Source organism: Acinonyx jubatus, chromosome A2, assembly GCF_027475565.1.
Source record: "Acinonyx jubatus isolate Ajub_Pintada_27869175 chromosome A2, VMU_Ajub_asm_v1.0, whole genome shotgun sequence".
NCBI lineage: Eukaryota > Metazoa > Chordata > Mammalia > Carnivora > Felidae > Acinonyx > Acinonyx jubatus.
This window is the reverse complement of record NC_069383.1, coordinates 151,171,927-151,185,701: the sequence shown is the minus strand read 5'-3', so window position 1 is coordinate 151,185,701 and position 13,775 is coordinate 151,171,927. Positions and strand designations below refer to the sequence as shown.

Below are 13,775 nucleotides of genomic sequence, written 5' to 3'. Positions count from 1 at the left end.
GAACCCATGAACAGAGAGATCATACCTGAGCCACAGTTGGACACTTAACTGAGGCACCCAGGTGCCCCTATTTATCCTAATTCTTAAGGGCCCTAGGATTTTTCAGAAGGATAAATGAGCACTGGCTTCAGCTTGTAGTCACCAGCTGCATGGCCCCTAACAAGACAGTCAGCCTGTCTCTTGAAGCTTTAAACCAGGCATTGACTTCTCCTCTCTAGCTATGAAAGTCCTAGATGGTATCCTCTTCAATGTGGTTTCATCCGCATTGAAAACCTGTTATTGGTATAACCACCTTCATTATCTTCTGGACCACTTGCTGCAGCTTCTACAACACTTGCTTCTTCTACTTTTATGTTAGGGAGATGGCTTCTTTCCTTAAACCTCATGACCCAACCTCTGCTACCTTCAAACTTTTCTTCTGTAGCTTCCTCGCCTCTCTCGGCCTTGACAGAATTGAAGAGAGTTAGGGCCTTGCTCTGGACTAGGCTTTGGCTCAAGGGAATGTTATGGCTGGTTTGATCTTCTATGTAGACCATTAAAAGTTTCTGCACATCAGCAATAACGCGGTTTTGCTTTCTTATCATTCATGTATTTACTGGAGGAGCACTTTTCATTTCCTTCAAGAACTTTTCCTTCACATTCACAACTTGGCTAACTGGTACAAGAGGCCTAGCTGCCAGCCCGTCTTGGTTTCCGGCACACCTTCCTAAATAAGTGTAATCATTTCTAGCTTTTGATTTAAAGTGAGACATACGACTTTTTTTTTTTTTTTTTTTTTTTTTTTTTTTACTTGAACACTTAGAAGCTATTGTAGGGTTACTAAATGGGCCTGATTTCCATATTGTTATGTCTCTGTGAACAGGGAGGCCTGAGGAGATGGGAAGAGACAGGAGCCAGATAGTCAAGCAGTCAGAAACCACATTTGTTGAGTTCGCTATCTTATATGGGCATGGTTTGTGGTGCCCAAAATAATGACAGTAGTTACCTCAGAGATCACTGATCACAGATCAGCATAACAAATATAGTAATAGTAATGAAAATTTTTGAAATATTGCAAGAATTAACAGAATGTGAACAGAGACACGATGTGAGCAACTGCTGACGGAAAAATGGTGCCAGCAGGCGTGTTCAGTGCAGGCTTGTGCAGACCTTCAGTGTGTAAAACACGCAGCATCTACAAAGCACAATAAAACAAAGAATGCCTGTACTTTGTAACCAGATACAGATGCCATGTGTACGGAGTTCTGTGGGATGTGGTGGGGAAGGGGGAGTAGAAATAATTTTGAACAATTCATCCCTTACAAGTGCTAAAAAGAGATATTAATAAATTTCATTTAGGTCCACTTTCAAGACTCTGTCATATGTAATGTGTATTATGATTACTAAACAGGATAAGAGAAACTTATTTTTCTTCAGAGTCGCTAATTAGATTGGGTTAATATGAAATCTGTGATCTGGTGATGACAGTCTGATTCTTTTAGATTCATTGAGAGCAGTCAGTCAGAGGCTATTTTAGCTCAATTCTTGGTCCTAAAAGTTGAGAGATAAACATTTCTTTCCTGTTTCCTTTTCTTTCTTACTGGATCAATTACAGAGAAAGATGAGACTAATTACATGAAGTATTTCCAAGAGGCGATGTTGTTCTTTAAGAAATCCGAACAGGAAAAGAAGGTAGGAAACTGAGTTGGTATAAAGCAGATTCCAGATTTTTTAGACTTTCACTACGTGGTACCTTTCTGAGTGAAATAAAAAGTGGCACAACTAAATAAAACAAAGGAAAGCTATGGAAAATCTAATTTTGCCTTTGAGATTAAGTGTCAAGTTAGCGTTTGTTGCTTGGTTTGTGGAAATTTAGGGAGGCTGATTTACTTTTCATGTTTAACCAAATTATGAATTTCTTAAGTCTCTGGTAGAAAAAGTTACCCAATTAGAAGACCTCACCCTCAAAAAAGAAAAATTTATTCAGTCTAATAAAATGATTGTGAAATTCCGAGAGGATCAAATAATGCGCCTGGAGAAGCTCCACAAGGAATCCCGGGGAAGTTTTCTGCCTGCAGAGCAGGATCGCTTGTTGTCGGAATTAAGGGATGAGATCCAAACCCTGCGGGAACAAGTGAGTGTATGACATTTGTAATATTTCTAAAAAGAAAGAAGGTTTGAGGCAAATATAAGTCTGTCGCCAAATTCGCTTAAGTTAATACAGTGGAAAGTGTTTTGAATGAATTCAGCTGAGGTGTGGTTGCACCTCCCCTGCCTCCATCTTCCAAGATGGCCGGCCGAAGGGGGAGGGGAGGAGCTTCGAAAAGTTGCTGTTAGCGCTTCCTTCCAGGCAAGGCGGGCAGCTGTGCTTGTCTCAATGGGCAGATTATCCTTACAGTGGGTTCCTTCCGACTTCTTGTTGCCGGTTTTCCTTTCCCTGGGGAGGATGGGTGGTTACTACAGGCACATCATTAAAAAAACGAAGAAAATCTGTTTCTGGCTTTTGTATCTTTCCGAGGCTTTTTTTAACCCATACTCAAACTAACGTGGATATTTTTACTGTTGTTCCTTTTTAACACAAAAGGCAACTTACCTGACACGCTTTACTGCTGCTCTTTTCCTGTAGTGTGTCTTGGAGGGCATTGAATTCTGGTCAAGAGAGAGTTTTCTTTATTCTTTACACTGTGTTCATGTCACCAGTCCCCACTGCATGGAGTCGGCCACAGTGTGCACCCTTTGTACTTCTCTCCTTATGAGCCCGTGCCTGCACGAAAATCTCAAAGCACGACCCAGGCGTGGAAAAATGGCGCTGGAGGCGATGCACATATTTAGTGTGATCACACACGCCGGTTGCTGTCCGCAGTCCTTGCCACGGGCCACCGCCCCCAGTGCACGCAGCATTCCTAACGTTTCCGGATGGCTTTGCGGCAAGACTGGCCATTCAGGAGAAATGTCTGTCCATACGTAAGTCTGTCATTCTTCTGTGTCACAGATAGAGCACCACCCCAGGGTTGCAAAGTATGCTATGGAAAACCATTCCCTCAGGGAGGAGAACAGAAGATTGAGATTGTTAGAGCCGGTGAAAAGAGCCCAAGAAATGGATGCCCAGACCATTGCAGTACTAGAAAAAGCTTTCTCCGAACTATCTGGCACAGAGAAAAAGGACAAGGGTAAGAAATGATGGTTGTCTGCATGCCTTGTAGGGGCTGGGAGGCTGTTTGAAAAGGGCATTTATATTACCTCACAGGCGGGGGTCTTCATTTTAGCCTCTAGACCTGGTGTGCATATACATATGCTTTTATGTTATCAAAAGGCATTTCCTAAAGCTTTTTTTCACAAATCACATGTAGTGAGTTATGTAGGCTAACTGACATGTCAATGAAACATAGTTCTGTTGCGTTGATAAAGACAGTTTTTATTTCTGTTTTGTTGATAAAAGATTCAGATATTACTTACAATTTTTATTAAATGAAACTTACCTGTTAGAAGTATTTGAAATTAAAAGTGCTTAACTAATCAACACGGATGAATGTTGAGTAGAGACGTTTACCTGGCCAGCTAAGGTCTGTGCAGCGCGAGAGGCAATGGAAGGTCAGGGTCCTGATCCCCAGCACGGCACTTGCAGCCTGAAGACATGGGTGCCAGTTATGTTGACCAGCATACACTGTTAGTCCTCGGCGATTCCCGTCTATTTGTATTCTGTGAAAAGTGGCTCAGTTAGTGGGATTTGGCAACAAAGTCTGTGTTTGCCCCACTTTTTTTTTTTTTTTTTTTAAGTTTTATTTATTTGGAGAGAGAGGGCACGCAAACGGAAGGGGGAGATAGAGAATCCCAAGCAGTCTCCGTGTTGCTGGCACACAGCTCTATGCATATCTCAAACTTACAAACTGTGAGATCATGACCTGAGTTGAAATCAGGAGTCAGTCGCTTAACCAACTGAGCCACCCAGGTACCCCAGTGCATTTGCCCCATTCTTAGAGTGAATATTTTTGTGGGCTCTTCTCATATTCGGTGGCAGCCTTTGTGTCATTCCAGGTTGCAATTAAGAAAACCCTAATGTTATCAGCACTCATGACGAAGCCTGTTCATTTATTAAAAAAAAAAAAATTTTTTTTTTTAACGTTTATTTGTTTTTGAGACAGAGAATGAGCTGGGAAGGGGCAGAGAGAGAGAGAGGGAGACACAGAATCCAAAGCAGGCTCCAGGCTCTGAGCTGTCAGCACAGATGGGGCCCGACATGGGGCTCAAACTCACAGATGGTGAGATCATGACCTGAGCCGAAGTCGGACGCTCAACTGACTGAGCCATCCTGGCGCACCCCCCCAAAAATTTTTTTTAATGTTTATTTTTTATTTTTGAGAGAGACAGAACATGAGTGAGGGAGGGGCCAAGAGAGAGGGAGAGACAATCTGAAGCAGGCTGCAGGCTCTCAGCTGTCAGCACTGAGCCACCCAGGCACCCCTGTGCCCTTTTTAAATTTTCATTTTGCAAGCCTTCTTCCATTCTGTTATGACTCAATAAAAGAATAAAATTCACAGTATTTGGTTTGTAGAGAGACTGATTTTAGACGTGAAGTTAAGGTCACGGTTTTTGCTCTTTATTTCAGCTATTTTTCCCTACAATGCTCTCTAGTTTTTTCGCCATTTTGACCTCAAATAATTCCTTGACTTACATACCTTTGAAAGATACTAATGGTCATTTCTGGATCCCACCATCTTCCAAACAAGAATCATTCTCTAAATAACTTTTACATGAAGTTTTCCCTCGGTGGAACTCATTGGAACTCTCTTCAACATAATTAGTCTTCTAAACAATCCCTGAAAATATTTTCCACCTGTTAGATGGTACCAAGCTCTTTCAACTTGCTGCCTTTGCTATTTGGTTCCTTTTCTGAATAATTTATTGACTGGTGACATTAGCCTTTGTCATGAATTTCTGCAGTATTCACCCGTTGATGGTTCACCATCCAGCAGTGTGTGTGTTATACTTCATGGCTTGCTCTTTCCCCTGATGGAAAACGTGTTGCCTTAAATACACCCCTACATCCTGTGGCTTCTCAACCTCTCAAAAACCAGTACTCTCTGACACCCTGTGTGGTATCTTTGTCTCTTGCTGAGCTACATACAGGCTCTTGTTTTTTAGGGTCCACCTTCCAACCCATCTCTCATTTTTCCTTCTTTGCTTCAAAATTAATACCTGGCCGAGAACTTAAAAAAAATGTACTCTGTTATTCTTGTCTTTCAAAGACCGAGTTGTTTCCTTATTACCAGGTCAACCGGGATTTTCTCCTAAAGCACCAAAGGAGCCATGTTCTTTAGTGAACACTGAGAAGTTGAAAACACAACTCCTGCAAATTCAGGCAGAGCTGAATAATTCAAAGCAAGAATATGAAGAATTCAAAGAACTAACGAGGTAAGGTGTAAGTACCCATTCGTGCTTACCTATTTCAGTATCTTTTAGTGTTGAGTTGTTTTCGTGTTTAATATTGATAATTTGAGCATTTTACTTTAAATATGAATTCGCATTTAGCAACTAACCTGTGGCATGAAGAAAAAGCTCTTTTAATGTATTTAATGAACTAAATGATACGGATGTTTTCACTGATACACCTGTATCTGGTTACCAAATTTAAGTCAGTGTTTTTATGAATGAAGTCAGGATTTTTAGAAATTATAGGTTTGTTAATATTCTTTATGCTCTTTGTGTAAAAGAAAACGAAGATGAACCACATTCATATTATAACTAAGATTAATCCTGTCCTAAAAAAAAGAAGCGTTCATTTTAAAAATAATATATCAGGGGCGCCTGGGTGGCTCAGTAGGTTGAGCATCCGACTTCAGCTCAGGTCATGATCTCGCGGTTTATGGGTTTGAGTCCCGCGTCGGGCTCTGGGCTGACAGTTCGGAACCTGGAGCCTGCTTCGGATTCTGTGTCTCCCTCTCTCTCTTCTCCTCCCCTCCTTGCACTCTGTCTCTCAAAAATAAAAATAAACATTAAAAAAAAATTTTTTTTTTAAAAATAAAAATAAAAATATATCATGTGTGCTATCGTCATGGACTACTTGGGCTTTTGAATTGGAACTCTACCATTTACTAGTTAAATACTTTACACTGTAGTTAATTCTGATATGCTGTATTTTCCCCAACTGGAAAATGAAGGTAATAATCTGAGAATATCTCTGAGTTAGAAAACTATCAAGTTATGTGAGAGTATAAAGTGTAAAGCGTTCGGGCGCCTGGGTGGCTCAGTCGATTGAGCGTCCGACTTCGGCTCAGGTCATGGTCTCACGAACGTGAGTTCGGGCCCCGTGTTGGGCTCTGTGCTGGCAGCTCGGAGCCTGGAGCCTGCTTCAGATTCTGTGTCTCCCTCTCTGTTCCTCCCCCACTTGCACTCTTTCTTTCCGTTTGTCTGTCTCTCTTTCAAAAATAAAGATTAAAAAAAATTTTTTTTTAAGTGTAAAGTGTTTTACAAATGTATAACATTACTTATTACCTAAAATACTTGACTTTTAAATATCTCTTAGGAAAAAGCAGCTAGAATTGGAGTCAGAGCTTCAGTCTTTGCAAAAAGCAAACCTTAATCTTGAAAACCTTTTGGAAGCAACAAAAGCCTGCAAGCGACAAGAAGTTTCTCAGCTGAATAAAATTCATGCCGAAACGCTTAAGGTAGGCGATCTGAAGCACTTCTTTGATCCTAAGTCAGTTTGATCTCATTTTGTTAACAGTGGAGAGAATCTGCACTGATGGTTGCCAGATACGATAGAATCTCTTGCAGACGGTTAACTCCAGGGTGACTCAGGTCCTAGTGTTCTGATGTCTGGCTCCCGGGGTGGGGTGGGGTGGGAAAGAATGTGGCATTTGAAATCAGACCTGGGTTCAAATTTTCATCTGTCACTAAACTTAGGATTTCCTAACTTCTTTAAAAAAATATTTCTTTTAATGTTTATTTATATTTTGAGAGACAGAGAGAGCACAAGTTGGCGGAGGGCAGAGAGAGAGGGAGACACAGAATCCGAAGCAGGCTCTGAGCTATCAGCAGAGAGGTGTCTCGAACTCATGAGACATGAGATCATGAACTGAGCCGACATCAGATGCTCAACCAACTGAGCCACCCAGGCGCCCCAGGGTTTCCTAATGTCCAAGCCTCATATTTATGATCTCCAAATTAAGGGTGAGACTAATTTGACTGTAGGTTTTTTAGAACGTCAAATGGGATAGTAGAGTGCCTGGCGCCTGGTGGATCTCGGCAGCTGTTGCTATAATGTACTGTGTACCCACAGCTGTTGTAGAAGAATAGACATTTTAAAGACAAAGACCCCTGAAGGATCCAGGTAACACTAATGATACTAGGAGGGCTTCTTTCCCTAAACAGCCATAGCCTTCATAAAAGAAAAAAAAATGAACATCTAAGAATGCGGAGAGGAGGAGAAGCAAAAGGTTAAAGAGGTGATGATGCTGATGCCAGTGATTGAGCTTTTGGACCAAATTCTCTGCAGGCTAAAAAAATGTTTCTCATACATCTTAAAAATAGATGTTTATCCCTACTGGTTATTTTACAAGGGATATTTTTGGTGTCGCTTAATAGGAGACTTCTTTTAAAAGAAATTTTATTCATTCATTTGAATAGGCAATTCACATGACTGGAATTGTTAAAGGTACAAAGAATATATGGTGACAAGTCTCTCCCTGCTGTCCTTCCTGCCGACCATCCAAGGCCCTTTTTGGAAGTAGTCACTGTTACTCAGTCTTGGTTTTGGTTTCCATCCTTTAATTTTTAATTTTTTCTTTTTTTCAATTTTAATTGAATTCTAGTTTACATACAATATCATTGTTGTAGCTTCAGATGTACAACATAGTGATGTGACCATTCTATACGTTGTGCAGTGCTTACCCAGTAAGTATAGTCCCCATCTGTCACCATACAGAGTTATTACAATATGATTGACTGTAATCCCTATGCTGTACATTACATCCCTTTGGCTTATTTATTTTACAACTGGGAGTTTGTAACTCTTAATCCCCTTAGGCCATCTCACCTATCTTCCCCAACCCCTTCTCCTCTGGCAACCACCATGAGTCTATTTCTGCTTTGTTTTGTTTTGTATTTAATTAATTAATTTTTAATAGGGGCCCCTGGGTGGCCCAGTCAGTTAAGCGTCTGACTTCGGCTCAGGTCATGATCGCATGTCTCATGAGTTTGAAACATCTCTGTGCTGACACTTCAGAGCCTGGAGTCAGCTTCGGATTCTGTGTCTCCCTCTCTCTCTATCCCTCCCCAACTCGCACTGTGTGTTTGTGTCTCTCAAAAATAAATAAACATTAAAAAAAGATTTATAAAAAAATTTTTTTAATGTTTATTTTTGAGTAATCTCCACACCCACTGTGGGACTTGAACCCACAACCCTGAGATCAAGAGTCTTACAGTCTACTGACTGAGCCACGCAGGCACCCCTTGTTTTGTTGTTTTAGATTCCATATTTAAGTGAAATCATATAGTATTTGTCTTTTTCTGACTTATTTCACTTAGCATGATACCCTCTATGTCCATCCATGTTGTCACCAATGGCAAGATCTCAGTCTTTTTTATGGCTGAGTAATATTCGTGTGTGTGTGTGTGTGTGTGTGTGTGTGTGTGTGTGTGTGAGACATCTTTATCCATTTATCTATTGATGGACACTTGGGTTGCTTGTATGTCTTGGCTGTTGGAAATAATGCTGCAGAAAAACATAGGGGTGCATATATTTTTTTTCAAATTAGTGTTTCCATTTTCTTTAGGTAAATACCCAGCAGTAGAATTTTGCTGGACCTATTGTAGTTCTATTTTAACTTTTTGGGAAACCTCCATACTGTTTTTCACAGTGGCTGCACGATTTACATTCCCACCAACAGTGCAGGAGGACTTCCTTTCTCTTGTCCTTTTAATACTAGCCATTCTGACAGGTGTGAGGTGTTGATTGCTCATGGTGGTTTTGATCTGTATTTCCCTGATGATGAGTGATGTTGAGCATTTTTTTATGTGCATGCTGCCCATCTGGATGTTTTCTTTGGAAAAATGTCTATTTGGGTCCTCTGTCCTTTTTTAATTGGATTATTTGGGGTTTTTTGGTTTTGAGTTTTATGAGTTCTTTATATATTTTAGATCTTAAACCCTTATTGAATGTCATTTGCAAGTATCTTCTGCCATTCAGTAGGTTGCCCTTTTGTTTTGTTGGTGGTTTCCTTTGCTGTGCAAAAGCCTTTTACTTTGATGTCCCACTTGCTTATTCCTTTTTTCTTATTTTACACAAATGGTAATGTATTATACATATCATTCTACACCTGGTTTTTTTTGGATTTTCCTTAGAGTGTGTCCCATGACTAAAAAGAACTTTCTCTCTGTTTTGTTTTGTTTTGTTTTATTTTGTTTTTTGACAGCTGCACATAAATCTGTTCTATGGATGTATCATGATTTATTTAACCTGGAAAATGCTATTTTAAAAAATAAAGGTAGAATGTTTTTCTTTGGTCTTTAAAAATGATGGCCTTTAAATTCTGTGTAGGAGATTATTTTAAAATATTTGCAGAGGGGCTCCTGGGTGGCTCATTGGGTTAAGCATCTGACTCTTGGTTATGGCTCAGGTCATAATCACAGTTTGTGGGTTCAGTCCTCACATCAGGCTCTACACTGACAGTGTGGAGTCTGCTTGGGATTCTCTCTCTCTTTCTGCCCCTCCCCTACTTGCACACGCTCTCTCTTTCTCTCTCAAAATAAACTAAGAAAAAAAAAAATTCCTGGGGTGCCTGGGTGGCTCAGTCAGTTAAGTGTCTGACTCTTGATTTCGGCTCAGGTTGATGGGATTAAGCCCTGAGTTGGGCTCTGCACTGACATTATGGAACCTACTTGGGATTCTCCATCCCCCTCTCTCTCTCCCCATTCCCCACTCTCTCTCTCTATCAAATAAATAAATAAACATTAAAAAAATACTTGTACAACATTGCCAAATGTTTTATAATCCTGTGTTTGTAGCCCTGTACCTTGGTAGAATTCTAGAGCTTGAAGCGCCATGCATGGCAGGCTAGTCCTACTTCCTCCATTTATAGCTCCGCACATAAGACTAAAGTGATAACGTTTTGCCAAGAGTAGCCCGGCCCTTCAGAGCTTTCGTTGTTGTTCGTTTTCAACTATACGAGTACTTTATGAATACGTTCTTCTTGTTTAGAAGAAACATATACATACATCTGTAAGTTTCGGTTCAAGTTCTTTTTCAGCACTATTGCCAGTCGGTTTCTAATCCAGTCCTTTATCCCCCATCCCTGGGAGTCATTTGTTATCAGTTTAGGAATCTTTTTACTTGGCAGTTTTCTATTGTAAATATGCATGGACTGGGAAAATACACCAAGTTATTTCATACATTGTTTTTTTGTTGTGCTTTGTTTTTAAAATTTAATGGAATCATCCTTTGTATGTTATTCTTCAGTGGAACTTTGTTAACTCTGGGTTATGCTGGGGTCATTCCACATTAACTAGTACGTAGAGCTCTACCTCATTTTACATCTAGGCTGCCATGTTTTGGACAACCCATGGCTTGTTTAGGTGTTTGCCAGGGTAGGTGTTCTTTGGGGGTGGAGTCTGTGGACAGAGTGGTCATCTTCTGATGTCTCAGGAGTGGGGTCATTCCCATTCAAGTGACCACTGGGTGTCTGCACCATGTGCTCTCCAGGAGGTCTGGGAGCCCTCACTGCCCAGCGCCAGCCCCTGGAACTGGCATTGTCTGACTCTTTAATGTGTGACAGTCTGATGGGTGAGGGATGTTATCTTGTGAAGGTTTTAATTCTCATTTCTTTTACTTCTGTTAAAGTCTCATATCTATGATCGCTGTCCTTTTTCATGGAGGAAAAAGAAAAATAAGTCTGTTTTCCTGTTAGTTGTTTTACCTTCTTATTTGTAGTTTTTAACGTGTTACTCTTTTGTGTGTCGTACGTACTACTGCCAGTGTATTCGCCATCAGGTTGTTTGTCTCTTATCTTTGTATGTGATTCTGTTAAAAAGAACTTTTTCAATTTTGATATAGCCAGGTTTATTCATCTTTCATATTTGTGACTTACGTATTTTTTTTCTGGGTACAGTATACTTGATTGATGGTATGTGAGAAGGTAGGGCTCCCCAAGCCCCTCTCATTTTTCAGGGGGTCTGGGATGGAAACTGTGTAGAGGTCAGGAGATTCTCAGTGTGTTGGGGATGAGTTGGGGAAAGGACTCCTCAGAAGCTGAGGGCCTCTGTCTTCCCCTTGCTCTCCCCAGGGCTGGTGGTCCAGGAGATGTTTACTCCTTGAATGCCATGTGGACCATGAGGTCTACCACCCGGTTGCTGTAGCAAAGTTCATTGTCATACCAGGAAATGAGCTTAACAGAATGGTCATTGAGGCAATGCCAGCCCCAGCATCAAAGATGGAAGAGTGGTTGTCACTGTTAAAGTCGAGGACAAACCTGGTCCTCCCTGTAGCCCAGGATGCCCTTGAGGGGGCCCTCCGATGTCTGCTTCACCACCTTCTTGACGTCATCGTATTTGGCTGCGTTCTCCAGGCAGCAGGTCAGATCCATGGATCTGACACATTAGGAGTGGGAACATGGAGAGCCATGCCAGTGAGCTTCGTGTTCAGCTCAGGGATGGCCTTGCTTGCAGCCTTGGCAGCACCAGTAGAAGCAGGGCTGATGTTCTGGGTGGCAGTGATGGCATGGACTGTGGTCATGAGTTCCTCCATGATGCCAAAGTTTTCATGGATGACCTTGGCCAGAGGGGCCAAGCTGTTGGCGGTACAGGAGGCATTGCTGACAATCTTGAGGGAGCTCTCATAAGTCTCAGGGTTTACGCCCATCACAAACATGGGGGCATCAGCAGAAGGGGCAGAGGTGATGACCCTCTTGGCCCCACTCTTCACATGAGCCCTAGCCTTCTCTATGGTGATGAAGACCCCAGCAGACTCCACAATATATTCAGCACCGGCATCGTTCCATTTGATGTTGGTGGGATCTGGCTTCTGGAAGATGGAGATGGGCTCTCCATTGATGACAGGTTTGCAGTTCTCAGCCTTGACTGTACTATGGAGTTTGCCTTGGTTGGAATCGTACTAGAACGTGTAGACCATGTAATTAAGGTCAATGAAGGGATCATTAATGGCAACAATATCCACTTAGCCAGGAGTTAAAAGCATCGCTGATGACCAAGTGCCTAATTTGGCTGAATCCGGTTACCCTGACCTTCACCATGGTATCTCGGGGACATGGCTGGCTACAGCGGAAGATGAGGCTGTCTGTCCAACGGGGAGGAGCAGAGAGCCTCTTTTATGTATTTTTAAAGGCCCAGACAGTCTCAAGATCATCAGTATAATTTTATTTTTACACTGAGATGTTTAATGCATCTGCTATTTTATTTTTGAATGGTGTGACTTAGGGATTTAACTTTTTTTTTTTTTCAATGTTCATTTTTGAAAGAGAGAGAGAGAGACAGAGACAGAGACAGAGAGTGAGCCAGGGAGGGGCCAAGAGAGGGAAACACAGAATCCGAAGCGCAGAGCCCAACGCGGGGCCCAAACCCACGAACCTCGAGATCATGACCTGAGCCGAAGTCGGATGCCCAACAGACTGAGCCACCCAGGCACACCAGGGATTTAACTTTTAATAGTCCTTGTTTTTCTCACTAATTTGAACTTTCAACATAAGTCACTCTTTTTCTGTGTATTTGATGTGGGCCAGGGAAATCTTTCCAATTTGTTCTCCTTTCACTTGTCTCTTCTTGTACAATTACTCTTTGTATGAAGTTTGGAATTGGCTGATCTAGTTTCAGTTTTAAAAATCTTAAGAGAATTTTCCTTGAGACCGCATTGAATTGATAGATTTGTTTCTACTTGGGCATTTCTCTGCTGCCTCTCAAGGATACTCTTCTTTTGATGATTAGAATTTCAATTTTATCCTTTCTGTTCACATGGTTATTACTCAGTGCTATGGCTGTGTTGTTCACGAGTGCTAATGTTGTCCATAATCACTTTTTGCCACAGATTATAACTACACCAACCAAGGCTTATCAACTTTGGTCTCGACCAGTACCAAAACTAAGCCCCGAAGCAGGGAGCTCTGGCCCTGTGCATGCTCAGAATCCCAGCACATTAGATGATAATATCTTGAATGAGCCAGTTCCACCTGAGATGAATGAACAGGCTTTTGAGGCCATTTCTGAAGAGCTTAGGATGGTGCAGGTAATGGTTAGTTTTAGAAAAAGCAAGTAACTAGACATTCATTGAGAAACTCCCTGTATCATGTCAACTCTAATATGTAGTGTTCAAATCTGTGTGGTATTAAAATTGTATCTTGTTAAACACGGGTGTGTGAAAGCAGAAATCAGCCTGCTTTTGCTCGTTCTTTTTGTTTGCTCTGCGGTATTTAGCAAGTCCCACTCTCTAGTCTCCTCAGGTTTTGGCTCTCTCCTATATGAAGAGACCAGTCTTGTCCCCAGCTTCAAGTTCCAGAACTGGTTTATATAGCACAGTACTGTATCTGCAAAGAACATTAAAATAATTGAAAGAATCTTCTTATACATCAAATTGCAGACAGTTTTTGATGTATTTGAAAGAACATGTGAAGTGTGTTTGTCTCAGAATTCTGGTGATTTATTTTTTTAGAAAGTTTTTCTGCTGTTTGACAATACTTAGAGTGAGCCAGACTACCCTCAAATTCCAAAAGTTCGCCCTTTCCAAGGCATGGAGGCCATTCTTGTAAAGTCACTCCATGCAACCTTGGGAAAGCTTCTTAGAAGTCTCAAGA

General features: G+C 41.3%; 1 protein-coding gene across 5 annotated transcripts in view; it reads left to right on the top strand.

The window, feature by feature from the left end:
* Positions 1–13,775, top strand: part of KIF15 (kinesin family member 15) — a 77,390-nt gene that overhangs the window by 37,153 nt on the left and 26,462 nt on the right. For 4 of the 5 annotated variants that reach the window (XR_008297178.1, XR_003413732.2, XM_027038500.2 and 1 more), the window contains exons 12-17: positions 1,595–1,671; positions 1,904–2,113; positions 2,972–3,149; positions 5,250–5,391; positions 6,503–6,644; positions 13,013–13,210. Coding sequence is in view for 3 of the 5 variants with exons in the window: in XM_027038500.2 (XP_026894301.1) it covers positions 1,595–1,671; positions 1,904–2,113; positions 2,972–3,149; positions 5,250–5,391; positions 6,503–6,644; positions 13,013–13,210 (947 nt within the window). In the remaining 2 variants the exon portion in view is untranslated. Of the gene's footprint in view, positions 1–1,594; positions 1,672–1,903; positions 2,114–2,971; positions 3,151–5,249; positions 5,392–6,502; positions 6,645–13,012; positions 13,211–13,775 lie in introns of all 5 variants that reach the window. The other variant, XM_053219550.1, reaches the window with a different exon arrangement.